Source organism: Eretmochelys imbricata, chromosome 8, assembly GCF_965152235.1.
Source record: "Eretmochelys imbricata isolate rEreImb1 chromosome 8, rEreImb1.hap1, whole genome shotgun sequence".
NCBI lineage: Eukaryota > Metazoa > Chordata > Testudines > Cheloniidae > Eretmochelys > Eretmochelys imbricata.
This window is the reverse complement of record NC_135579.1, coordinates 15,153,246-15,175,314: the sequence shown is the minus strand read 5'-3', so window position 1 is coordinate 15,175,314 and position 22,069 is coordinate 15,153,246. Positions and strand designations below refer to the sequence as shown.

General features: G+C 42.0%; 1 protein-coding gene across 3 annotated transcripts in view; it reads right to left on the bottom strand.

Moving 5' to 3' along the window:
• The window catches only part of LOC144268884 (solute carrier family 22 member 4-like), a 54,035-nt gene that overhangs the window by 12,451 nt on the left and 19,515 nt on the right, over nucleotides 1-22,069 (bottom strand). Inside the window, exons 4-8 of one of the 3 annotated variants that reach the window (XR_013346863.1) lie at nucleotides 12,195-12,366; nucleotides 6,657-6,783; nucleotides 3,671-3,771; nucleotides 2,462-2,676; nucleotides 1,686-1,789 (exon numbers count right to left, since the gene is read on the bottom strand). Coding sequence is in view for 2 of the 3 variants with exons in the window: in XM_077824176.1 (XP_077680302.1) it covers nucleotides 1,607-1,789; nucleotides 2,462-2,676; nucleotides 3,671-3,828; nucleotides 6,657-6,783; nucleotides 12,195-12,366 (855 nt within the window). In the remaining variant the exon portion in view is untranslated. Of the gene's footprint in view, nucleotides 1-1,606; nucleotides 1,790-2,461; nucleotides 2,677-3,670; nucleotides 3,829-6,656; nucleotides 6,784-12,194; nucleotides 12,367-22,069 lie in introns of all 3 variants that reach the window. The other 2 variants (XM_077824176.1, XM_077824175.1) reach the window with 2 other exon arrangements.

The window sequence follows — 22,069 nt, the reverse complement described above, 5'->3', positions numbered from 1 at the left end:
AATCCACTGGCAAAGTGTGTGAGTCTCATCCCCTACTACTGCTGGTCCACGTAGGGAATCACAAGCTACTTTAGCTATCTGTTACTCTATTAGCTCAAGTGGCAGAGGCCTGTGAAATAGATCTAAAAGTTCCTACGCTGCTGACGAACCAGGGGGTGTCAATATGATGCCACTTAATGGAATTTCTATTATTTCCATTTGCTTTTTTAAAACCAAAGAAGTCGCAAACAAAAAGTTACATTAAACACACCAGGGCTGCAAGTCAAGCACTCAAAAGTGCCAAAATTAAGTCTGTGCAACTCAACCCTCTTGTGCATAAGCATTAGGGTACAGTCTTTAATTACTTGATCACATACCATTTTTTCTGCAGGACCCATCTCATTCAGGATGGGCCTGTTCTGGGGATGAATCCGGGTTCTGTAGTGAAGGAGGCTTATCTGTTAGGACCCCTGCTTCATTTGTTGCAGAACTTGGAAGGGGTGTAGTGAATGAGGCAGCAGATTGTAGGAAGAGACAGCATGTTGTCTCATATCTAAGGCAACGGAATGCTGCTCTGAAGAAGTGGATTCTATCCTTGGCTCTGACACAGTTTCTCTATGTAAGGCTAGTTAAATCAGTTAGACCAAACTTCTCAGAGGTGGTCTCTCATCGCTTCACTTAAGACCCTGGGATCTGATATATAGGCGTCCTGAGCACACAGCTCTGCAATGGAAGTCGATCAAAGCTGTGCTTTAAGCGTCATATGGCACTTCATAGGGACCTAGCCATCGCAAATTGAGCACCCAAAATGAGTGGATACTTTTGACTTTAATCTCTCAGTGCCTCACTCTCCATCTATAAAATACTATGTGAACATCTAAAGACTGTTAGCATATGCACAACAGGGCTGAATTTCTTTTTACTTTTGAGTGTTTGACTTTGCAACCTTAACATTTCTTTTAACATAGTGTTTTGTGTGTAATTAGAAATATTACATGTACACACTACTGTGTATGCTTTATACTGCATATTTTCTAAGTACCATTTTCAAAAAAGTGTAGATTCCAAGAGATTATTTGACCTGCATCTGCCTGTTTTTCAGCATGTCACAAGTCTCTGTGCTCTCTTCTACGCTGAGCGCTATGCAATGAAGGCCCATTTGGGCCATTATGCCCTTGGGAAACTAGCTGACTGATCATGGCAAGTTTCAGAAGTGACTGAGAATAGTTTTCAAGTGTGCACTATCAAGATGTGGCAAAGTATCATCTCAGCCGCTCTACTTGTATGTTTCACCCCTTTGCTATCCCTCTTTGCCTTTGAATTGTGAGCAGGGTACAAGGCCTCTTCTGTTTGGAAAGCACCTGCCTCAATCAAAGAGAATAAAAGGGCCTGATACTCTAATTTTATACAGGTGCAATAGTGGTGTAACACCAGTTATTTCCCTTGGTGTAAAACAAAATGGCCCAAAATGGAGGAAAGTGACTGAAATTACAATATCTAAAAAGCTGGTTTAAACATCTTTGGAGCACCAGGACTTTCTAGCTTGCACCCATTCTTTGGGATAACTGTTCTGTGCAGTTTGCTCCCATGTGTTTAAATTCAAGCCAAATGATAAAAGACATCTCACCAAGGTAAACAAAGTAAGGAGCGATGATGCTGCCCACCCTGGAAGACATGGAAGTAGCTCCAACTGCCATGTTTCTTACTATTGTTGGGTAGAGCTCAGAAGTGTAGACATAAAGCATTGAGAATGCGGATGTGATCCCAAACTTCCCCAGCATCACCAGGAAGACAGACAGGATGTGAAGGTCTGAAAATAAAATTAAATAAGGATCAATAAAGCTGCATCAAGTTCCCATGCTTGTTACCTCCATTGTTTTTACCTCCCAAAGACTTCAGTTTCTCCCCCCTCTGTAATTGCAGTCTTCTCTTATCATAACCACCCCTGAGCCCTAGATTCGCCAATTCATAACTTGAGCAGGCAGCTTATTTTATACTACCAGGACTTTGTTCACTCCCAGTCTGAGAGTGCACTTGAAATGCATTATGGCTCTGATTCAGCAAACTAGATAAGCACATGCTTAAATTCATATCTAATCAGCAATGCATTTAGGTTCTACTGAAGTCTACGGTGAAATCTGAAGAACTTCTGATTTTTGTAAGTAGGGTCTCCAGTTCAGATGCATCTGTGTTCTGTCATTTATCCAATTTTATGACCTGGTCATCTGAAGCATAAACGGATCAATACTTTGATTTTCAGAAGTGCTGAGCACTCAACACCCAGTGAACTCAATGAGAGCTGCAGGTGCTCAGAATTGTATGAAAAAGTAACAAACCAACCCAAAATCAAATCAAGCCACAAATGATTGAGGTTTGGTGCAAATTTCACCTGGTAACTTCCTGGTTTCCAACCCTTTGCTGGAGCAGTTAGATGGCACTGTAGGATATATTTTATTTTTACGTCATGAGTTGAAGCTCATACCTGTAGGCACCAGCTGAATGAAGAGAATAACCCCTCCTCCTAAGAACAAGGTGCCAGATATCGAATACCGCCGAGGTAAGATTCGGAGGAGCAGCCAAGCAATCACATAAGCTGGAACTTCTATAATGGCTGAGAGGAAGCAATTGATGTAGGCATTTCCATGCAAGTTGGGAGTGTTGAGAGACAGTCCAAAGTAACCAACTGATGTTAACATCCTGAAAGATGCATAAAAAGTAAAGTCTCTACAGTATTACCCAAGATTCTGTTTCAGAAACAGCACTATACCAGACATCAGTAGGGATGGGATGGCTTTCAGAATTTCAATAGCTACACCACAGTTGCTAAGTTTTTTGCACCTGCAGCTTCTTTTTGTACTAAAAATGCCCAAACACAATCCTCTCCACAGAGCCCTAACTTAACTCTCCCTCCCATATACAATATGGTAAATGAAAGGCTCACTGGAAGTTATTCATAATGGTGTTTCACTGTGACGGAGCCATTAACAATAAAGTGAAGTAGGAAGTCCTGAAACGTTTCAGTTCATTACAGCATGCCATCTACAATCCCATTTTTAGGGAACCTCTCCCTAGAGCAAACTCTATTAAAAGACTCGGTGTATTCATAAAAAGCTCCATTACAGCATCTGAATGTTATGGTTCCGCATAAGAGAGCTGGAAGATCGGATTTCAAATCTTGGGACACCTCAATTTGACATGCAAAAGGAATTAGCCAATTCCTCTAGACGGGAGGCAGTGGAGTCTAAAAGAATGGATCACAGATTAAGAGTCATGTATTCGGTTCTAATTATTGTTCTGCCACTGAACTGCTATATGGCCTGGCAAGCCACATGACCTCTTTCGCTATACCCCCAAGACAGTAATGTGTACTCATGGATGTTGTGTGGCTAAAACTGTGGGTTTGTTGGTTTTTTTACAGCAGCACTTTGAGTACACCGTGTGCTATATAAATGCTCAACATCAATAGAGTCATCATAAATTTGCATGCTCACATGCACACTGAGGAGCACAAATCTCTACCTGCCCAAACACGGATGCAAGCCCCTTAATGCAGGTATTTGAACACCCTACACAGATTCCCATGTTTGAAATAGGTCCCAGTTTATGAGACCGGTTATTATAAAAAACTACAACAGGCATCACAAACAGATTGATTGTTGTCCGTGTGCTTTAGGGTCACACATCCACTTACCACAGCAACAATGACATAACAGTGATAACTGCAATGTTTCGGGTTCTGAACAAGTCCAAAATGTATGCCTTCTGCTGCTGCTGAAACTTCATATCCTGCATCTTAGGGGAAAAGGAAAACAAACCCAAAATATCCCTATAGGAAGAGATCAATCTAATCTGTGGGGAAAAAATCTTAACATACAGATTTGGGAGGATGGAGGTTATGAAAATATAACCCCACATAACCCTTCCAAGTAAAGTGAAAGGGCAGCAAATACACAAATCAACAGCCACACAACCAATTCCGCATCAGCAAAGGGGTTTCATAGGAAGCTTGATTATTCTCTACCCCCAGTGGTACTCCAAAGTAACTTTAAGTTAGTTGTGACACAGGGCAGCACTGACACACCCGTACCAATTCGATCTAGAAATCAGTTAAAGTCATCAAAGAATAGAAAATCTAACAGGGAAAAGACTTGCACTAACTTCTCCTCCTTCATGCCGTACAAAGGCACTCCCAGCACTGGCCTCACTGACAAAGGCAGTTTCCCGCACGCTGCCTATTGAGATCTCTACAGATTTCAGAATACACAGATCAGTGTGAAACAAAGAATCCTCAAGCTCGGCTGCCTATTTAGCAGCAGTTGGTTGCAAGAGCACATGGGAAATTGGTGCTCAGCCCTGAACTCAATTACTAACTGTGATGATATTTGCCACCACTGCTCCCCATGTTAGCAGAGGCTGAGAGACCATTTGGTGCTGGAAACAGACCCTCTGCAGCCAATCTGGCATGTGCAGAGTCCTCTTTGCTGGGTCCAGCTGATTCAGAGCCTGGAGGTAGGTCCCACATAAGAATTACACCCTGCCTGGGCCAGTAGTGGCCCAAAACTATTACCATTTAGCGCCCTAGGATGAAGAAAGGAGCTGGTGATCTCGGGCCAGGGCTTAGTAGACTCGTGCCATTACTACAAAGGCCACTGCCACAACTGATACCAAGTTAGTCTCAGGTGAGGGGCCAGCCCAGGACTGAATGGGCATAAAACAGAGCTAATCTCTCAGTCCCAGAGGATAAGGCTGTGTCATACTCCTGGCCTGCCTCGGGGAAGCTGAAATGCTGCTTCCTTGGCTGTTCCTGTTTGGCTAGCTAGAAGTTTTCACTTTCTAGGAACGTCCATCTGGCATCGCTCAGAAGCTCTAAGGTTATTTTAACAGAACAGATATTGTGCAGGCATCATCCACTGGCAAATGTAAAAGGCTGACATCAGGATCAGACTTGTACGGTTGTGGGTGGGGGAGGGGAGGGGCTGTATTGCCACTTAATCTGAAAGGCACGAGGCAGTGATGAAAAGCAGACTTTTCTCCTGGAGCCTGAGAAAAAGTCTTGTAAAGTATTAAACATGCAGCTGATCTACAGCTAGGACATAAAGGAAGTGCTTTTCTTTCTCACAACTGTCCTAGGACAAAATTCCCACCCCCAAAACACACTTGCTTTTCGAGAACAGATTTTAAGTGGCATAACCAAAAACTGAACAATATTTGAGTAGTTTATGCTGCCAAGCAAGTTCATCAAAGAACACATTTTTCTTGTAGAAAAGTCATAACAACATGTGGTTTTGTACTGTGCCGTGGATTATCTGGAGCTTAATAAGTGGCTATTTATATGAAAACAATACATAAAGTCTCATGTAAAAGACATGTGCACATGTAATGAACACAGACTCATGGGACTGAAACTGAGGATCGTAATCATCAAAGAGTATGACTCCCCTACCATCTGATTAAGCAGAGTTAACTAGCTGGCTATTATGCTCCTGGAGCTAGCCGCTAGAGGGAGACAAGATCACAAATGCTAAGTCACTGTATTATGTGTGTACTTGTGTTGCAGTCAACCTTTAAATGCTAATAAGCTTTCTGAGCTAGGCTTTTTCCTTTGTAACTAAGAAGATTAACCAAGAGGTATCATTCCTATGAAAGGACTAAATGTTCTTAATTAAAATGGAGCCCTTTTACCACCAGATCATTATTAAAAAATCCCAGAAAACAAATAATAAATCCCCATGCACAGACACAGGGCCAACAGTGTATTAAGCCAGTGAAAAAGGACTACTTAGCAATGGGGCAATAGAACTGCCTACACACTATACATGTTTATTTATTAAGGGCACTTTTGAGGGTGCCCTTTAGTGCCATGCTAGGACTGACAGGCTCTTCAGTGAAGCCCTGCTTTCTCCTTTGGTGCCTCCTATTAGCAGGTGCACATATGCATTATAAAATCTGGGTACCAGAACTGCTGCTCCACACAGATCCTTCCATCTGGAAGAGCTACCTTTAAATTAAATGATCAGCTGTCAATAGTGCATCCAACCAAGATGAAGATAGATGTATTTTAATTTCTCATTTTTCTGAGTGAGGCAGCAGTGCCCTAATGATAGACACTTTGTTAGACCTATGAGACAAGCCAGTCCTGACTGAAAGCCAGAGAAAGTCATTGCTGAAGAGAACAGATCTTACTGCAAAAATAATCAACTGCAGCTGCATATTTTTGACTTACTGATGCAAATGAGCCACCACCAATTGCCTCATGTCACAGCAAGTACTGAACCTGGACAATTTACTAAACAACTGGTGACAGAGCTGTGCTCTGAACTGTTTGATGTTCTGGCTTATCAGAATAATATGGAAATGAAAAGGAAAATAGCAAAGGTTGCCAAGTAGCAGATTAGAATCACGGAACTCTAGGGCTGGACAAGACCCCAAGAGGTCATATATATTCCCTCTCTTCCCCGCCTCCACCCAGTTGAGGCAGGACATATGAAAACATATTCTGCCTTATCAGAATAATCTGGAAATGAATTGCCTGAACAGGAAAATAGCAAAGGTTGCCAAGCAGCAGATTAGACTCCCTACAGTTCTGGGATAACTGGAAGAGACCTCAAGAGGTCATATAGTCCCTCTCTCCCCACACCGCACCCCACCCAGTTGTGGCAGGACATATGAAAATGTACCTCTGTGGAGTCAAACAGCATAGCTGGGGCTACAATGCCATTTGTTTTTGCAGCCTTTCGGATGATGATCTCTGCCTCTTTAAATCTTCCCTGGGAGATCAGCCACCGGGGAGATTCAGGAATGACCCTGCAACAAATTTCAGAAGGACTGAATCAACATTTCCACAATGATCACAACTCCTGACTTAATCATCTTTATTAAATACACTTTGGAGATAGATTTTGCCATCTCAGTAATAGATCACTTCCTGCGGTAGGGTCCAAACGTCCTGATAGATAAACATGTGGGTCACTTTACCCATAATGAGTAGTACCACTGAGCTCAATGGTACTGCTCAAGCACATGGGTAACTACTCACATGGTCAAGTACTTGCAGGACAGGGCCCTCTTCCTATAACTAGTTTCTGAAATTAGTTGTATTCATATATGTTAAGGGGATAATTAAATTCCATCAGAGAGTCAGAAGTTTCTTGGTAAATAGCAAAAATATTAATAGGTAGCATAAATATCAATCATATAAACAAGTTATCCTTACAAAAGTTGTATACAGCACACAAATGGTGTAGAGTTGTGGTGGTGATATTTAAAGGAAAGTGCAGACATATTTAAAGGCTACTTGCCATAGAGAGTTTATACACAACCTTCTTTATCTTCATAAAACAAAACTGATCAGGCTAAGAGAATGGTAGCAGTGCCACATTGTGGACATGATTGTATCCAGCAGGTAAAATCCAAACATCATGATGTCCATTAATATCAAACACAGACTAGAAGGACATGCCTCTCTTTCCCCAGTTTTTTAAAAACTCTAAATCCTTCAATCCTAACTGCTGCTGTCTTGCTCTCCTAAGTCAATGGTAAGTCAATAGGTCAGAGACTGCCGAGATACCTTCATGATCTGCAACAGCAGCTGCTAGACCCCTTCTTAAAGGGTTGATTAACATTTTTCTACTACTGTCTCTCCCACTGCATTTCTTTACAGGTCAGTTCATGAATACGAATGCAGATTGTAGAAGCAAGGGATACTCGGAATCCCTTTGGAGTATTTATCTTACTAAGCTTTTGACAGGATAGTTCTTATTTCACTGTATAAAAGTTATTAATTAAATACATTGCTTCATAAGAGCCACTAGCAAGCACTGTGCAAGCTTCCTTTACATACCTCTGCCAATGTACCTCAATCCCTACCTACCATCTCTCTGCCTCTCCAGTCCCAGACCCTGAAGTGGAAGATGAGAGTCAGGTCAATCCTTATGGATGTTTTGCAATGCAGACAAACAAGAACTAGGAAGAACAGCCACCAAACACAACTTCACTGGTACCCCAAGGCAGGGCTTTGAATCTAGGTCTCCAGCAGCAAGAGGCCAGTGCAACAGCTCAGTGAGCCACCATAGCTTTCATAGGATTTATACGCTAGCGACAGTCAGCTTTTCCAATTGGACTTTTATGTTCGAATACTTACTTTTCCTCCATTACTCCCACTAACAAAATGATGCTGTGTGTCGCAGAGGAAAAGCGAGCAACGCCACACTGAAGTCAAGGATTCTAAAGCATTTCAAGTTAAATAGAAGCATTATTTAAAATGCCACTCTGGAGAGGGAATCAAACATCTGACCATCTCTCAAGTCTGATGACAGCAAGCAGGCATTGAAAATCACTTTTAAAGGGTTTTATTTCATATTTCCAGCCAAATTCAAAGAGCAGAAAGATGGAGCTGAATGGTATGTCACACTGTGTAGGATATAAGTCTGATTTGCTTTACTTAACAGTGCAATAAAGACATTGTTCTTTTTGAGGTCTTAATCTACCATAAATGAGGCTGTTTCAGAAGAACAAGAGAGGAGCTTCCTGGTTCAGCCCAGCACGAAAAGAAGGAATATTTAATATAATTTTTTTGAAGAGAATATGTATGTTTTGGGGGGTGAGGGAGACACCTCACATTTCTCCCCTCTATCAGGAAATGAGTGCACTCACCCCACAGATGCAGAGAAAGAGCGAGCATAGCATCCCTCCTCTAATCTGCCTACAGGGCCAATCAAAAACATCAGGCTTTCCCGTCTTGTCTCCAGTGTTTTCTTTTCACACTGGGAGTGCATAACCATCCAGCGGTGAGTGAGGTAAGGTTTGTTTAAATTGGTGTCAATTTAAAAAGGAATGGGGGCGGCAGGGCGGGAAATGAGTGCAAAGGAGAGACCAAAAAACAAAATAAAAAACCAAGGAGCGGAGTGTGGAATGGTCAGGGTTAAGGTTAGCCATATGAAATCCATTAGGGTGATGTTTTCAAAATCCAGCATGACAACTGCATGCAAAGAGAAACAAAAAGCACGGAGAATCTCTTTATGTCCGGTAAACGGTCACTGCCAAAGCCTATTGCTGACATCCTCCCAACTGGCAAAACAGGGAAAAGTAAAAAAGTAAGGATCTGGGTAAGCGTGCTAGACCTAGAGCCAGTTAGTGGCTTGTCTGCATTCCCATCATAAAGCCCTGTTAAGCAGGTATTTGTGATGGAGCTGCCTGTCACATAGGGACCAGATGCTCCTCACCCTGTGATCCAATACCAGGAGAGGCTTTAGCGCAAGTCCATGGATTCAGCTGCACCACAGACATTACGAAATCGAGGACGCCAAACATGAGCGGCGCTGTGATGCAATGCGCCAGGTCGCAACGCCCAGAGCAGGGAACCGAGCCAAGCCCCGCAGGACAGGAGGGCAGGTTTGCTCTTTAGCTCCACCCCTGTGGCCTCCATGCCATGCCAGGACTAGAGTTGCGGTGCTGAGGCAGAGGGTGCTGCTGCGGGTGGCTGGCGCACCCCTTGGCTACAATTCACAACCAAGCCTAAGAAGAGTTTAGTATCGTGCTCGAAAGGCCACATCCACCCCTGCTCAATACAGAGCTCCACACATTCAAACCTGGGGCGAGCAGCCAGTCAGATTCCTAGCCAGTCAGTCACGCTCCTGGACAAACTGGGGAACAGCTGTCTCCTCCCAACCTCAGCTCACCTGACTGCCACAACCAAGAACAGAAAACTTACCTTTAACGCAGGCCCCGTTACAGAGGCTGTTTTAGGTCTTCACAGGTCCAGAGCTCCAACACATGCCAGTTCCAACTTGGCTGTGTGCTCAGCCAGCCAGGGTTTAATGGGAAAGAGGCTGGTGCCTGGTGTTATTAGCAAGGGAAGGGAGAAAGGAGCAGGGATAAGAAAAGTGGGGAGGAAAGAGGGAAGGACCCATAGTGGCAACAGCTGAGAAATGAATATGATGGTGCCCACTGATCTAAGTGGAAACCTTTTCCAAAGGATTGTAAGATTCTCCCCCACTTTAAATTTGAACATATAATATTTTGAAAGGTATAAGGCACTCAGAGCCATAGATCTCCAAGTCCCAGGAAGTCAGGTCAGCTTCAAGACAGCATCCCCAGTCTCTAAAGGCCAGATAGGCTAGCATATCCCCTTACAGGATGAGGCATCCAATTGGCTGAGGAAAAAAAAAACAGGGTGGAGCCAAAGAAGCTATGACATTCTGTTCAACCAGCCAAATGAACCTGCAGGAGGTCATGGTGCTCATGTAAATCCCTCCCTGGACAAGCTACTGACCAATACTGACCCAGCGAGCTGTCCCTGGGGCTGTGTTTGCCTAAGTGCATTTAACGTATACACTTCGTTGTTTAGTGTGCTCTTCCAGTATAGCTTCCACAGCGCACGCTAAATAATCATGCACCTGATTGTGGTACAGAATTTTGTTTCTGTGACCATGCCACTGTAACCCACATATGCAAGGACCTGGATAAGCCCGTCAGAACTCCCTTCGCTCAGCTGGTATGGGGGGTTAGGAGAAGGTGGTAGCAACACATCTTTATAATGGCACATTTTACATTTCCTTTAGACTAAAATTCAACCTAACCCCTTAACCTAGGCATGTAAACATTTTGTTTGTTTGTTTTTAGTGAGAGTTATGTTGAAAAGTTATTTACTTTACAGGACTGGTTTCCCCAAATAATTTTAAAATACACAAAACCATGTTTCATCCTAGCAGCGGCATGCTATGGTTTTACTTCAGTAGCGAAGCATATCTTTGCAAGGAAAAGGCATCACAGACAGACAAAGGGATTCTGATATGTTGTTTTTAGGAAAAACTAACCTTGGATTGCTCTGAATTTGATAATGCTGCATGGATTAGCAAAGATGCACATGAGATGCCTGGTTTATCAGGGTGGTTTCCTGCTGTATGGCTGACTTCATATTCCAAAAGTAACACGTTGAAGGTTTACACAACTCTGACAAAGAAGCTGTGAACTGTTACAGCCTATCAATCCACACAGCCACTCTTGGAAGAGTTATATGGCATTTGGCGCAGATACCATCTAGACAGCAAATAAGATTAGCTTTCAGAACTGCTGACAGAGGATCTGTTATAGTCTACTGGGTTAATCCATTGTTTGTTTTTTGGATTTTCACTTCTTTTCCAAGGCCACATTAGAGGAACAAAATGCCTTGCTCCCAGAAACCTCCCAAACTGTGACCAAACTTTACTGGGGGTGGGGGGAAAATAAATGAAAATTGAGCACCAAAATGTTAGGGCTGAGACTTTTTTTCCCCTCAGCTCACCCCCATATGCCTCTAGCATCTCCCTCTAGTGGGGAATCTGATGTACCCTGGGGCACTGCACCCAAGATGTAAAGATTCAATAAAATGATCATATTAAAGTAAATTATTTGCGTTTAGGCCCCAATCTCGTAACCTGCTTAACGAAGGTGCACTGTGCAAAGCCCTATTTTTGGCAGTGTCCATGCATATGGTACAAGTTGCAGGATCTGGCTCTAAGCTAGAACCCTGGATTCCAGCGAGCCTGCTGGGCCAAACATCTAGTTGCTGGCTTCCCTACTCCACCACACTTTCTTTTGTTTTAACGGCTCAACACTGTGCCCAGAGGTGGTGAGAGACTAAAAGTGAGTTATGAAAAAGATCAGAGTAATTAAAGATCAAGGAGAAAGTTTTAAACATCCTCCCTGCCCCAGTCTCTTACCCTTATCCAGCCCTCTCAGACATAAATATTGTGTGTAGCAAAGCACACAGGTTTTGGGTAGCATTTCAATAAGGAAGATTTTTGTTGCATTCCAACAGTTGCATCCACATAGAAAATAGGCTTCTAAAAAAGGAAGGAAGAAAAGCTGGAAGGGAAAGTTTGTACAGTACAACTCATCCAGCAATAATAAAGGAGATAACAAAAAGGTTATAAAGAGAGTTTGAGGTTAAGAGTCTGATAGTCCGGAAAGAATTTCCGAAGAGCACTGCAAAGCCAGCATAAGATGGACTCTAGCCGTGTTAGCAGGGTTCAGCACATAGATAAGTTAAGTTATCTTAAAACTGGCTGAAAATGTTTCATCTTCAAGGCAAATCCCTTCACTTGGCATGCAGAATACTAAAACCAAAATCCACAGCAATTATAATCCAACTGGTTATTTCACAATTTAAACTGGAGGTTACCAGCTACAGATGGGACTTTCTGAAGCCGAACACCTTGCAATACAATTAAACTCACCACCACAGTGGAACGCAGAGCACCCCAGGTGCAGTGAGAGCCAGTAGCAGCATCCGCCAGTCTCTGATGAAGTAAGCAAATAGTGGCAGCAACATGTAGCCAATTGCAAAAAATGTGCAAATTCCTAATGTAGAGAATATAATACGAACTGATTTGCCAAGAATTTCTGTGCCTGTTCAAAACAAGGGAGTTTGGATTAGCATTTTAACTCTTTTTGTAAAAACCACGTCTAAATATTTTATCGCATTTACAAAAATCAGCTAATATAATCTTTAAAATGGAGTCATTTCCCTTATAACACTTAAAGGGACACTGTCAAGGAGTTCTGGCACAAAATAAGACCAACCTTAACATGAAGATAATCTGGTGGGACAGTCTTCCAGATATTAATTGTATAAGAGATTTCAAAGTTGCCAAGCCATTACTGAGTAATTGAAAGGCCAGCCACCATTTGTGTGAGAACCCACCTCTTTCAGTGCCCCCTGCTGGTTCTGCAAAACCAGATTTCAAGTAATACACTGCTATTTTCAACACTAGACATAGTCCTCATGACATCTATGATGTTGCAAAGACAACAAAATAAATGGGCTTTTTTTCAGAGCTTTGTTTCACCACTCCTCTGAATTTCTGCACTGCTAGAATCAATACTTGCCCAACGGACAGGACAAAAGTAGGAGGAGACTTACATTTCTGCCACTGCAAAGACCTGGGAGTTCAGAGAAAAAACAGCAGACAGTGTCCTTTTAATCAAGCCTTCTTGTTCCTATCTCCCAGCAGTTTTTAAGTAATTTGGGAACAGAACACAAAGGAAGTTTATACTGAAACATGGCTCACTCCAAATATATCAGGATTAAAGAATTGCCATATTAGTTGATGGGGCCACATGTCCAGTGCCCTGTTTCCAACAGTGGTCAATGGCAGATGCTTTGGAGGAAGGCATAGAACTGCCTCACCTATTCATCTACAATAGCACCTAAAGACGAGGGCAGCGAATCTCTCGCTCACTCCAGTCAATCAGTTTTTACCCTGAATCATGAGAACTGAGTGATCCAAGAATTTACATTTCAGCCACAAAACCACAGATACTGTTATTCACACGAACATACAACAGATTTTTGAAATCTTGCTAAATCCTTTGCTTCAGTTCTTCCCTGAAGTGGCACATTCCACAGGTTCACCAGCTGCATAACGCAGTCTTCTATTACAATCAATTTTGAGTGCCCTTGTGTCCCAGGAAAGGATAAACAGGGACACTTGAGGCCTTCGCTGGCCTGGTTTTTAAAATGCCAAGCACCTAATAGTTCACATTAACTTCAATGGAATTTGCTGAGTGCCACTTCTTTGGGGGTCTAAATAAGTGCTTGGGACCCTAACTTCAGACACTCATCTCTGAAAGTCTTTGCCTATATTTCCTACCATACTTCTCCAAAATAAGCATTCCTAGTCTTTCAGTCTTGTCTTATTTGGAAGTCCGTATAAGCCTCAGATCATTTCTATGGCCCTTCTCAAACTTTGAGTCTTCCAGATCCTTAAAATTACATGAATTAGATTGAATGCACTGTTCTTGAGGAGGATACACCACCTACATATAATGGCATAGTAGCAGTATTTTTCTCTGAAACACTACAATGGTAGATTTCTCCTTGTTGACATCATGATGGAGAAAGATCCTTTTACCTGTTCAGTTTGAGGCTGTCTCAGTGTTCCCTACAGAAGCTATAACTAATCTGGAACCGAGCACAGGTACATATGGCTTAGGTTACCACATACTGGGCTGAACACTTTGCACTTGCTTGCGCTGAAATCAGTCTTCCATGGTGTTGCCCAGTTACTACATATTGTTGGATCCTCTGGAGTTGCTTACAATCCTTACCAATTTTGACTTACCTAAATATTATGCTAGTAAATTTAGTTACCTCACTATCCAGCCCCTCGAAGCCGTTATAAGGGGACACACACAGATCCTAGCTCTCAAGTCTGGCTGAGCTACATTTGGTGTAGGACCCAAAAGGGGAATGAAGATGACTTTACGCCACCTTTATTCTCTCTTCCTGTTCTCCAGGGCACCCTCAGCACAAATCAGAACAGCCTCAGGGCTGATCTAAATTACAATAGCCGGAACAGCCCCAGGACGATTTGTACCATCTGAGGATCACCTGAGCACAGCACATTTCAGCCACACTCACTCCAACCCCAGCACATCCCCTGGCTGCATGGCACCCAGGGATTCCACAGGGGAATCTCCAGCTAGTTACTTCCGCTAGTTTAAAGGCAGCAATGGTCCAGCGACACAAAGCAAAGCCACCTCCTCAGAGGCACTGGACTAGCCCAGACTAAGGTAATTTACGGTTTGCAAGAAGTTGTTTCCATGAAATTAAAACAAACAACTCAGAAAATAGCATTTTTTAGATTTAAATATTCCCTGGGTGCTTTTGTAGCCCAGACAAGAATATTATGTTAGTGCATAAGAACCTGAAATTTAAACAAACTACCCTGTGTTTTCATCCCCCATGCCCACTGATGTACAGAAAGAATAGACAGCATAAAATTATGAAAAATTAAAAATGTTTACAAGATTTTCAGTTTTAATACCTAATGTGCTATTATAAAATACCCTGAATGTTTTTAACCTGACACTGTTTCTTTAATAATATTAAAACAACATTAGATTTAGTTCCAATTCCTGGGTCACTTTATTATTAATCATTGCCCACTTATTCCTATTCTTTGCATCCTCTCTCAAGACAGGAGAGTCTCAACTTTCTTATACCATTGACCACATTTCAATAAACAGATGGTCATGTGGACACATCACCTCCTATTTCCAACATGCAGATCACTTTCCCACTAATCTGTGATCATGTAACATCCCTCTAGCAACTCCAACAGTGACTTTCAATGTAGAATAAAAGCATTTATGTCTGGCCACATGCAGCAGCTCGGTGAGAACTGAGCAAATAAATAGAGCGTGCCTATCTCTGTCCTTGTAAAGTGCTGGAAAATGCAGTGGAAAGAAGGAAATGGGAGAAAAGAAGAAAACCCGGCCTCTTCCCAGCAGCTCCAAAGGCAAAAATTTTTATGAAGTCAGGAAAGAGGATGTGTTGCAACACCCCATCATTGCACCAAGACTGTGCTGAGACATTGCATCAATAACACCGCTGAGTCATGAACATGCAGTGCTGGAATGTCATACTATCATCATTTTGAGTCACTCCACTAGATGATGGAAGTGGTTATCCAAGATAAAATACAACTGAGATATTGCATAAGGCAAAGAGGGGAGAAATACCCTCGCAGTTCAGACTAGTTCAGTGATTAGCAGTACTGTTAATGGCCTGCACAATTAATATAATAAGTAGCAAAAAATAAAATTAACTTTAGCCAGGAAACTAGACAGAATTTTGTTGTTTTTATTAATTTTTCACAATGCCTTGTCTAGGACAGATTGTGTCTTCTTTGGAGCTTAAAATAGATCACTTATAACAAACACCAGGTTTCGGGAACTGAATGTTCTACTAGGAGTGAATCTGTTTCCCTTTTTAATGATCTTCCAATTTAAGAGTTATCATATAATCCAGTTTTGAAAGATCCTGAAGAGAAGCAGGTCTGTGGATTGAAATTAATGGACAAACTGACATGGATTCTCCCAGGTAAAGGACTGCAAGTTTGTACTGAGGTTGGATCAATCTATAATTTTGTTTTGGAAGAGAAGGACTGCAATATGAAGACAATAACATGATCATAAATTGAAGATAATAATAAATATATTACATCAATAATAAAGATAATATCTTGTAATAGAGTTACAGTTCAAATAACCATGCATCCCTAAATCAAAGCAAATTTTTGACAGCGGGCTCATTCAGCACACACATTGTGCCAATGTGGTACCTAGTCCTTTAGAGAGAGGAACAGTGTAAGCCTTCAGTTACCTAGTTCTTTTTCCAATAAAATGCCTAGCCTTCTCTTAAAGTCTGTGCATAACAATTCTACCCCATCTCTCACATGGTCCTCAGACATTTCCTTTCCATTAGGGGCATTAGACTCCTTTACTCACTGAATATGATGTGGACTCAATTAACAACATCAAGCAGACAGATACAAAGGTGTAAGGGAGTTTAGGGAGTTATGTAGTTCATAAAAGTGCATTGTAATATTGCCTAAAAGCTATTGTGGAAGAAATGCACAAGGTCTATTTATGAGCTGCATTTATTTATGAGACTGACTCACCTGAGCAAGCAGCTCATGAATAATTCCCCATTAAGCAATTTCAAAAAGTATCTTCTCCACCTTTCATGTTTTTGTTTTTTAAAAAGAGCAAAGTTATAATCTTCTCCCCTGGTTGTTGTTTGTTTTGTGTCTTTATGAGAAGTTCGGTATTTAAAAAACAATGAATTATGGGGTTTAAACATTTTGTTAAAAACGCCTAGAACCTTAAAATTTGTGATAATCCAAAAATAAGATCTAATATAAGATTAAGTCTCTCAGGTACATTTATATTCCTTTCCTGCCAAAAGAGAACAATTTGAGGGCATTACCAAAATGCCTGTACAAATGAAGTGTATTTTTATAGTCACATAACTTGACCACAAAAAATCTGGTAATCATGGAAAGTAATAGAGGCCTGAAGCTAAGGAAGGAAAGAAAAAGTTCTTGTAGAAAAAACTTTCCTGGAGACAGCTGAAGGACATAAGTGCAGAAATTAATCAAAGGTTCAAAAAGAAATTATTCCCACTAATGTAAAGAGCAGTCCTGTGAAATGCAAAGGAACACATTGGATGAACCAGCTGTTTTTTCAGGCCGTTCTATAATAGTGTCTACGTTTTGAGCAGGAAAGTTAATATTTAATGATTTCTAGTCATACAATTTGATTTTAGATGACAAATGAAAGGAGAGATTCTTGGAAAGGTGCACACTTTACAAAACAATATGACTATTTAGTTACTGTGGCTAGGTTGTAGGATACTGAACTTCAAATGGCTGCCTTACACATCTGTGGGTCACTCTTCCTCTCTAGAAGCTCAACTTAAAGCAACGTCTCTAATGAACACAAAAAAAGAGGAAACCTTTTGCTGTATAGTCCTATCTGATGCAGCCCCTCCCCCTCTAATCATCCTGGGATGAAAGCTTCAGAGGCAGCAAGCCTATAAACAAATCCTAAGAGCAGAAGTCCATATTAATTTTTCATAATCAGATTTTCTTGAGAAACTAGTGATTTCTTAAGGAGCTGGAAAATACATAATATTTAATGAGGCTCCAACTCAACATCACAGTCATTTAATATAGTTGCTTCTTGAAGCTAATTAATCTGCCTTGTAATGGAGGCAGGTCACCCTTACAGTGTTAAAAGAAACCTTCAACATGCTATAAGAAACTTAGCAACATTCCATGACTCACAGGGACACCTAGTACACTTCCATCACCCAAGTCACTTAATCACTTCTCACACACTGATCATCATGTCGTGGTGGAAGTGAATCCAACCAGGGTTCAGTAGAGACAGTAAAAGAGTTTTTTGCCACCTAAAAATTATCCATGTACAGATGGATGTAAAAGAACATTGATCTAAAACTATTTTAGGAGACACAACCCTGTCTCCTAATATTGGATAGCTAACTTCACACACAAATGCACAGAGAGAGTTTAGAAACAGGATGGATTAAACAGTAAAACAAGACATAACATTCTAATTGTCTTCCCAGAACTAGGTTGCTCTCTTGTACTGGTTAATCTTCGTGAAATACTGAGGAGAACAAAACCAGGTACACTGTCAGTTTGGAAGCCAATTACCCAGGTTACATGCTGAGAGGTTATACAGTTAAAAACCATTTAAGGTTACCTAATCAGCACCTAAACTCACAAAGTCTAGTAGATGGGTTTTATGTAGGAATAGTTATCACTAGAGAACAAATACAGCTCCCGTTAATCACCGTGTCTCCAAATTAATCCACAATATTGTAGGTTAAAAAGAGACCCAACACATTTTTCTAAAAGGATTTTCAGTTCAGCAAATGCACTGACTTAGAGACCACTGAGCAAAAGACAATCTTTTTAATATTAACTTTACTAGCTCAGAAACCTGTCAATGCAGTACAGCTCAGCAATGATCCATGAACTTAGATCAAAGGCCTGGCACTGCCCCTCTCGACTTCAAACAATCTCATCTGAAAGAGAATGATAACAACCAGGATTTGGACGGGGATAAATTGTATCTCTGCTGGCCTGACCTACTTATCAGCACCATGCTGCTGATGGTTGTGAAACTCATTAGCCATGCTGAGACACTGCCATGCCCCCTTGCACAGCACTGATTTTACATTGTGTTTTGGAACATTTAAAAGTAATGTTTCCCGGTTAGTGTTTCACAGGGATGGAAAAAGAATAGGATTAGCTGTCAGTATGTGGTTTTAACTGAAATTATCATGATGCTAGTATCAAAATGGCATCTCAGTTTAACATAGAAACATTTTTTTAAAAGACATCCCTATTTCAAACACCAGGCTTTGACCAAGGAGGCCTGGTTTGTTTTTCAACCAGCGGGACAATCCACTTATACTTATTAGCAAGTATTGAAGAATTCTTCTGCTTCTGAGGAGTTGAAAGTAGATCCAAGAAGGGAGATGAGGAAGAGGAAATTAGATCTTCTCCACAGCTTATTTTTCCCTGTGTGACCCAGGAACCCCTTGGTGCAAATCAGCAGAGGGCAGAAGGGGCAGCCAGGGGTTTTATATGGATCCCCTGAGTCGGCTATATACATAACAGTTCACTGAAAAGTGGCATGTAAGGTCTCTGTCGAGAACCAGGTGCCCACTAGTTGACATAATCATTGTGAAATATATGTACGGATAGTATTTAAGGAGGTATGTATCTATACTGGAAGTTATGTTCTTAAGGTCTTTGATTTAAGACAGGTCACCAAAAGGTGACATACCTTGGAATGTTCCTTTCACGTAGGAGGCAACAGACACCTATTTCCCTGTTTAGCCATATGAGTATGGTGTACTGTAAAATGAGAGATTGCAAAATCTACAAGAAAGGAAATCTGTAAGATGAAACACGCAGAAGTGGGTGTCCTGATTATAAATAAAGGCAAAATGGTGGGACAAGTATATCTTGGGGCAAAGAAACATACATAATCCTTCATCTGGGAGGCAAGCTGACAGCATACTTGTCTCATGAAAGGAGGGTCACAGCCAAGCCTGGCTGTAAAGCACTGCAAGGATTTTGGGTGAGCAACCTTCTACAAGACATGAGAGTATTTTGTTAATTGAGTCAAGGCTCTGGAATGTGTGTTATGATTTTCTTTTATATGTAACCATTTCTTTCCAATACTTCTACTTCCTACTTCTTGAATCTCTAATCTTTGTTAAACAAACTTGTACTTGATTTCACTATAAACATATCTAAGCAGTGTGTGTAAAGCAGAGCAGTGATCTGAGGGGGAACAGGTAAACTGGGTTGCATTGTTTCTTTGGATGCAGCATCTCTCTCAATACCGAGTGGACCAGGGGCTGGATATGCCAGGGAGATACTCGGAGGGCTCGAGGGCCTATTGCTAACCTGCAGAGTAACATGGGGCCTGCCAGGCCAAGAGGAGAGTGCTTGTGTTGCCCATGGCTGCTGGAGTTGGGGAGCTGACCCATGGCAGGCACAGACAAGGCTTCCTCATGCTAAGGGCAGGTGACAGCAAGTTGCCTCAGAACCCTGGAGGCGTCACACCCTGCACCTCTATTAGGAGACCAATCTCACAATTTAAGGTTGTCTTTTACTAGCAGTGGTACACAGATGTCTTAGAAATGGATACTTGAGACACAAAATAGGTTCAAAGGCCACATTGTGCTGTTGAGAGAAAGTGCCCGACAGAGGTGAATGAGATTTTGTTTAATAAAAAAAAAAAGAAAAAAAGTAACTGGCCTCTGGAACAAATCACTAGTTCACTTGTCTCCCTGCTTCTTGATTATGAAAATGTTGACAGCACAGCAGCAAGATATTTTACTTCGACATGTCCCTTAACTCCTCAGTTTTTGGTTAAGTCAAGTGAGATTGCTTGAGAATATTCAGTAAAGTGTCCCTAGGAGATAACTTTCCACAGTCAGCTAAATTAGGGCCCACTGAGTTCAGCAGGCTATGGAACAAGCCCTGAGAGAGGATGCCATGCAAGTCTGAAGTATCTATCACACTGTTCTCCAGTGGACTGAACCCTTAAGGACACTAAACTTTCTAAACTACTGCATGCAACAAGGGGCCACAACAGTGGTTCCCTTAACCCACCCAGCAATATTGTTAATCTATCCAATTATACACTTAGCCCAGCAGAAGAATCTGTCCTATCTCGGGGCCTCTCCTTCTGCCCCTCCACCCCCACGAACATGATACAGTTCTGTGGTGACCTGGAATCCCATTTTCGACGTCTCCGACTCAAGGAATATTTCCAACACACCTCTGAACAACATACTAATCCACAGAGACCTTCGTACCAACACTACAAAAAGAAGGATTCTGGGTGGAGTCCTCCTGAAGGTCGAAACAACAGACTGGACTTCTACATAGAGTGCTTCTGCCGACATGCACGGGCTGAAATTGTGGAAAAGCAGCATCACTTGCCCCATAACCTCACCTGTGCAGAACACAATGCCATCCACAGCCTCAGAAACAACTCTGACATCATAATCAAAAGGCTGATAAAGGAGGTGCTGTCGTCATCATGAATAGTTCGGAATATAACAAGAGGCTGCTCGGCAGCTCTCCAACACCACTTTCTACAAGCCATTACCCTCTGATCCCACTGTGGGTTACCAAAAGAAACTACAGCATTTGCTCAAGAAACTCCCTGAAAAAGCACAAGAACAAACCCCGACCTGGGGTATTCTATCTGCTATGCAAGATTCATAAACCTGGAAATCCTGGGCGCCTCATCATCTCAGGCATTGGCATCCTGACAGCAGGATTGTCTGGCTATGTAGACTCCCTCCTCAGGCCCTACGCTACCAGCACTCCCAGCTATCTTCGAGACACCGCTGACTTCCTAAGGAAACTACAATCCATCGGTGATCTTCCTGAAAACACCATCCTGGCCACTATGGATGTAGAAGCCCTCTACACCAACATTCCACACAAAGATGGACTACAAGCCGTCAAGAACACTATCCCCGATAATGTCACGGCAAACCTGGTGGCTAAACTTTGTGACTTTGTCCTCACCCATAACTATTTCACATTTGGGGACAATGTATACCTTCAAATCAGCGGCACTGCTATGGGTACCCAAATGGCCCCGCAGTATGCCAACATTTTTATGGCTGACTTAGAACAACGCTTCCTCAGCTCTCGTCCCCTAATGCCCCTACTCTACTTGTGCTACATTGATGACATCTTCATCATCTGGACCCATGGAAAAGAAGCCCTTGAGGAATTCCACCATGATTTCAACAATTTCCATCCCACCATCAACCTCAGCCTGCACCAGTACACACAAGAGATCCACTTCCTGGACACTACGGTGCTAATAAGCGATGGTCACATAAACACCACCCTATACCGAAAACCTACTGACCGCTATTCCTACCTACATGCCTCCAGCTTTCACCCTGATCAGACCACACGGTCCATTGTCTACAGCCAAGCTCTACGATACAACCGCATTTGCTTCAACCCCTCAGACAGAGACAAATGCCTACAAGATCTCTATCAAGCATTCTTACAACTACAATACCCACCTGCTGAAGTGAAGAAACAGATTGATAGAGCCAGAAGAGTACCCAGAAGTCACCTACTACAGGACAGGCCCAACAAAGAAAATAACAGAACGCCACTAGCCGTCACCTTCAGTTCCCAACTAAAATCTCTCCAACGCATCATCAAGGATCTACAACCTA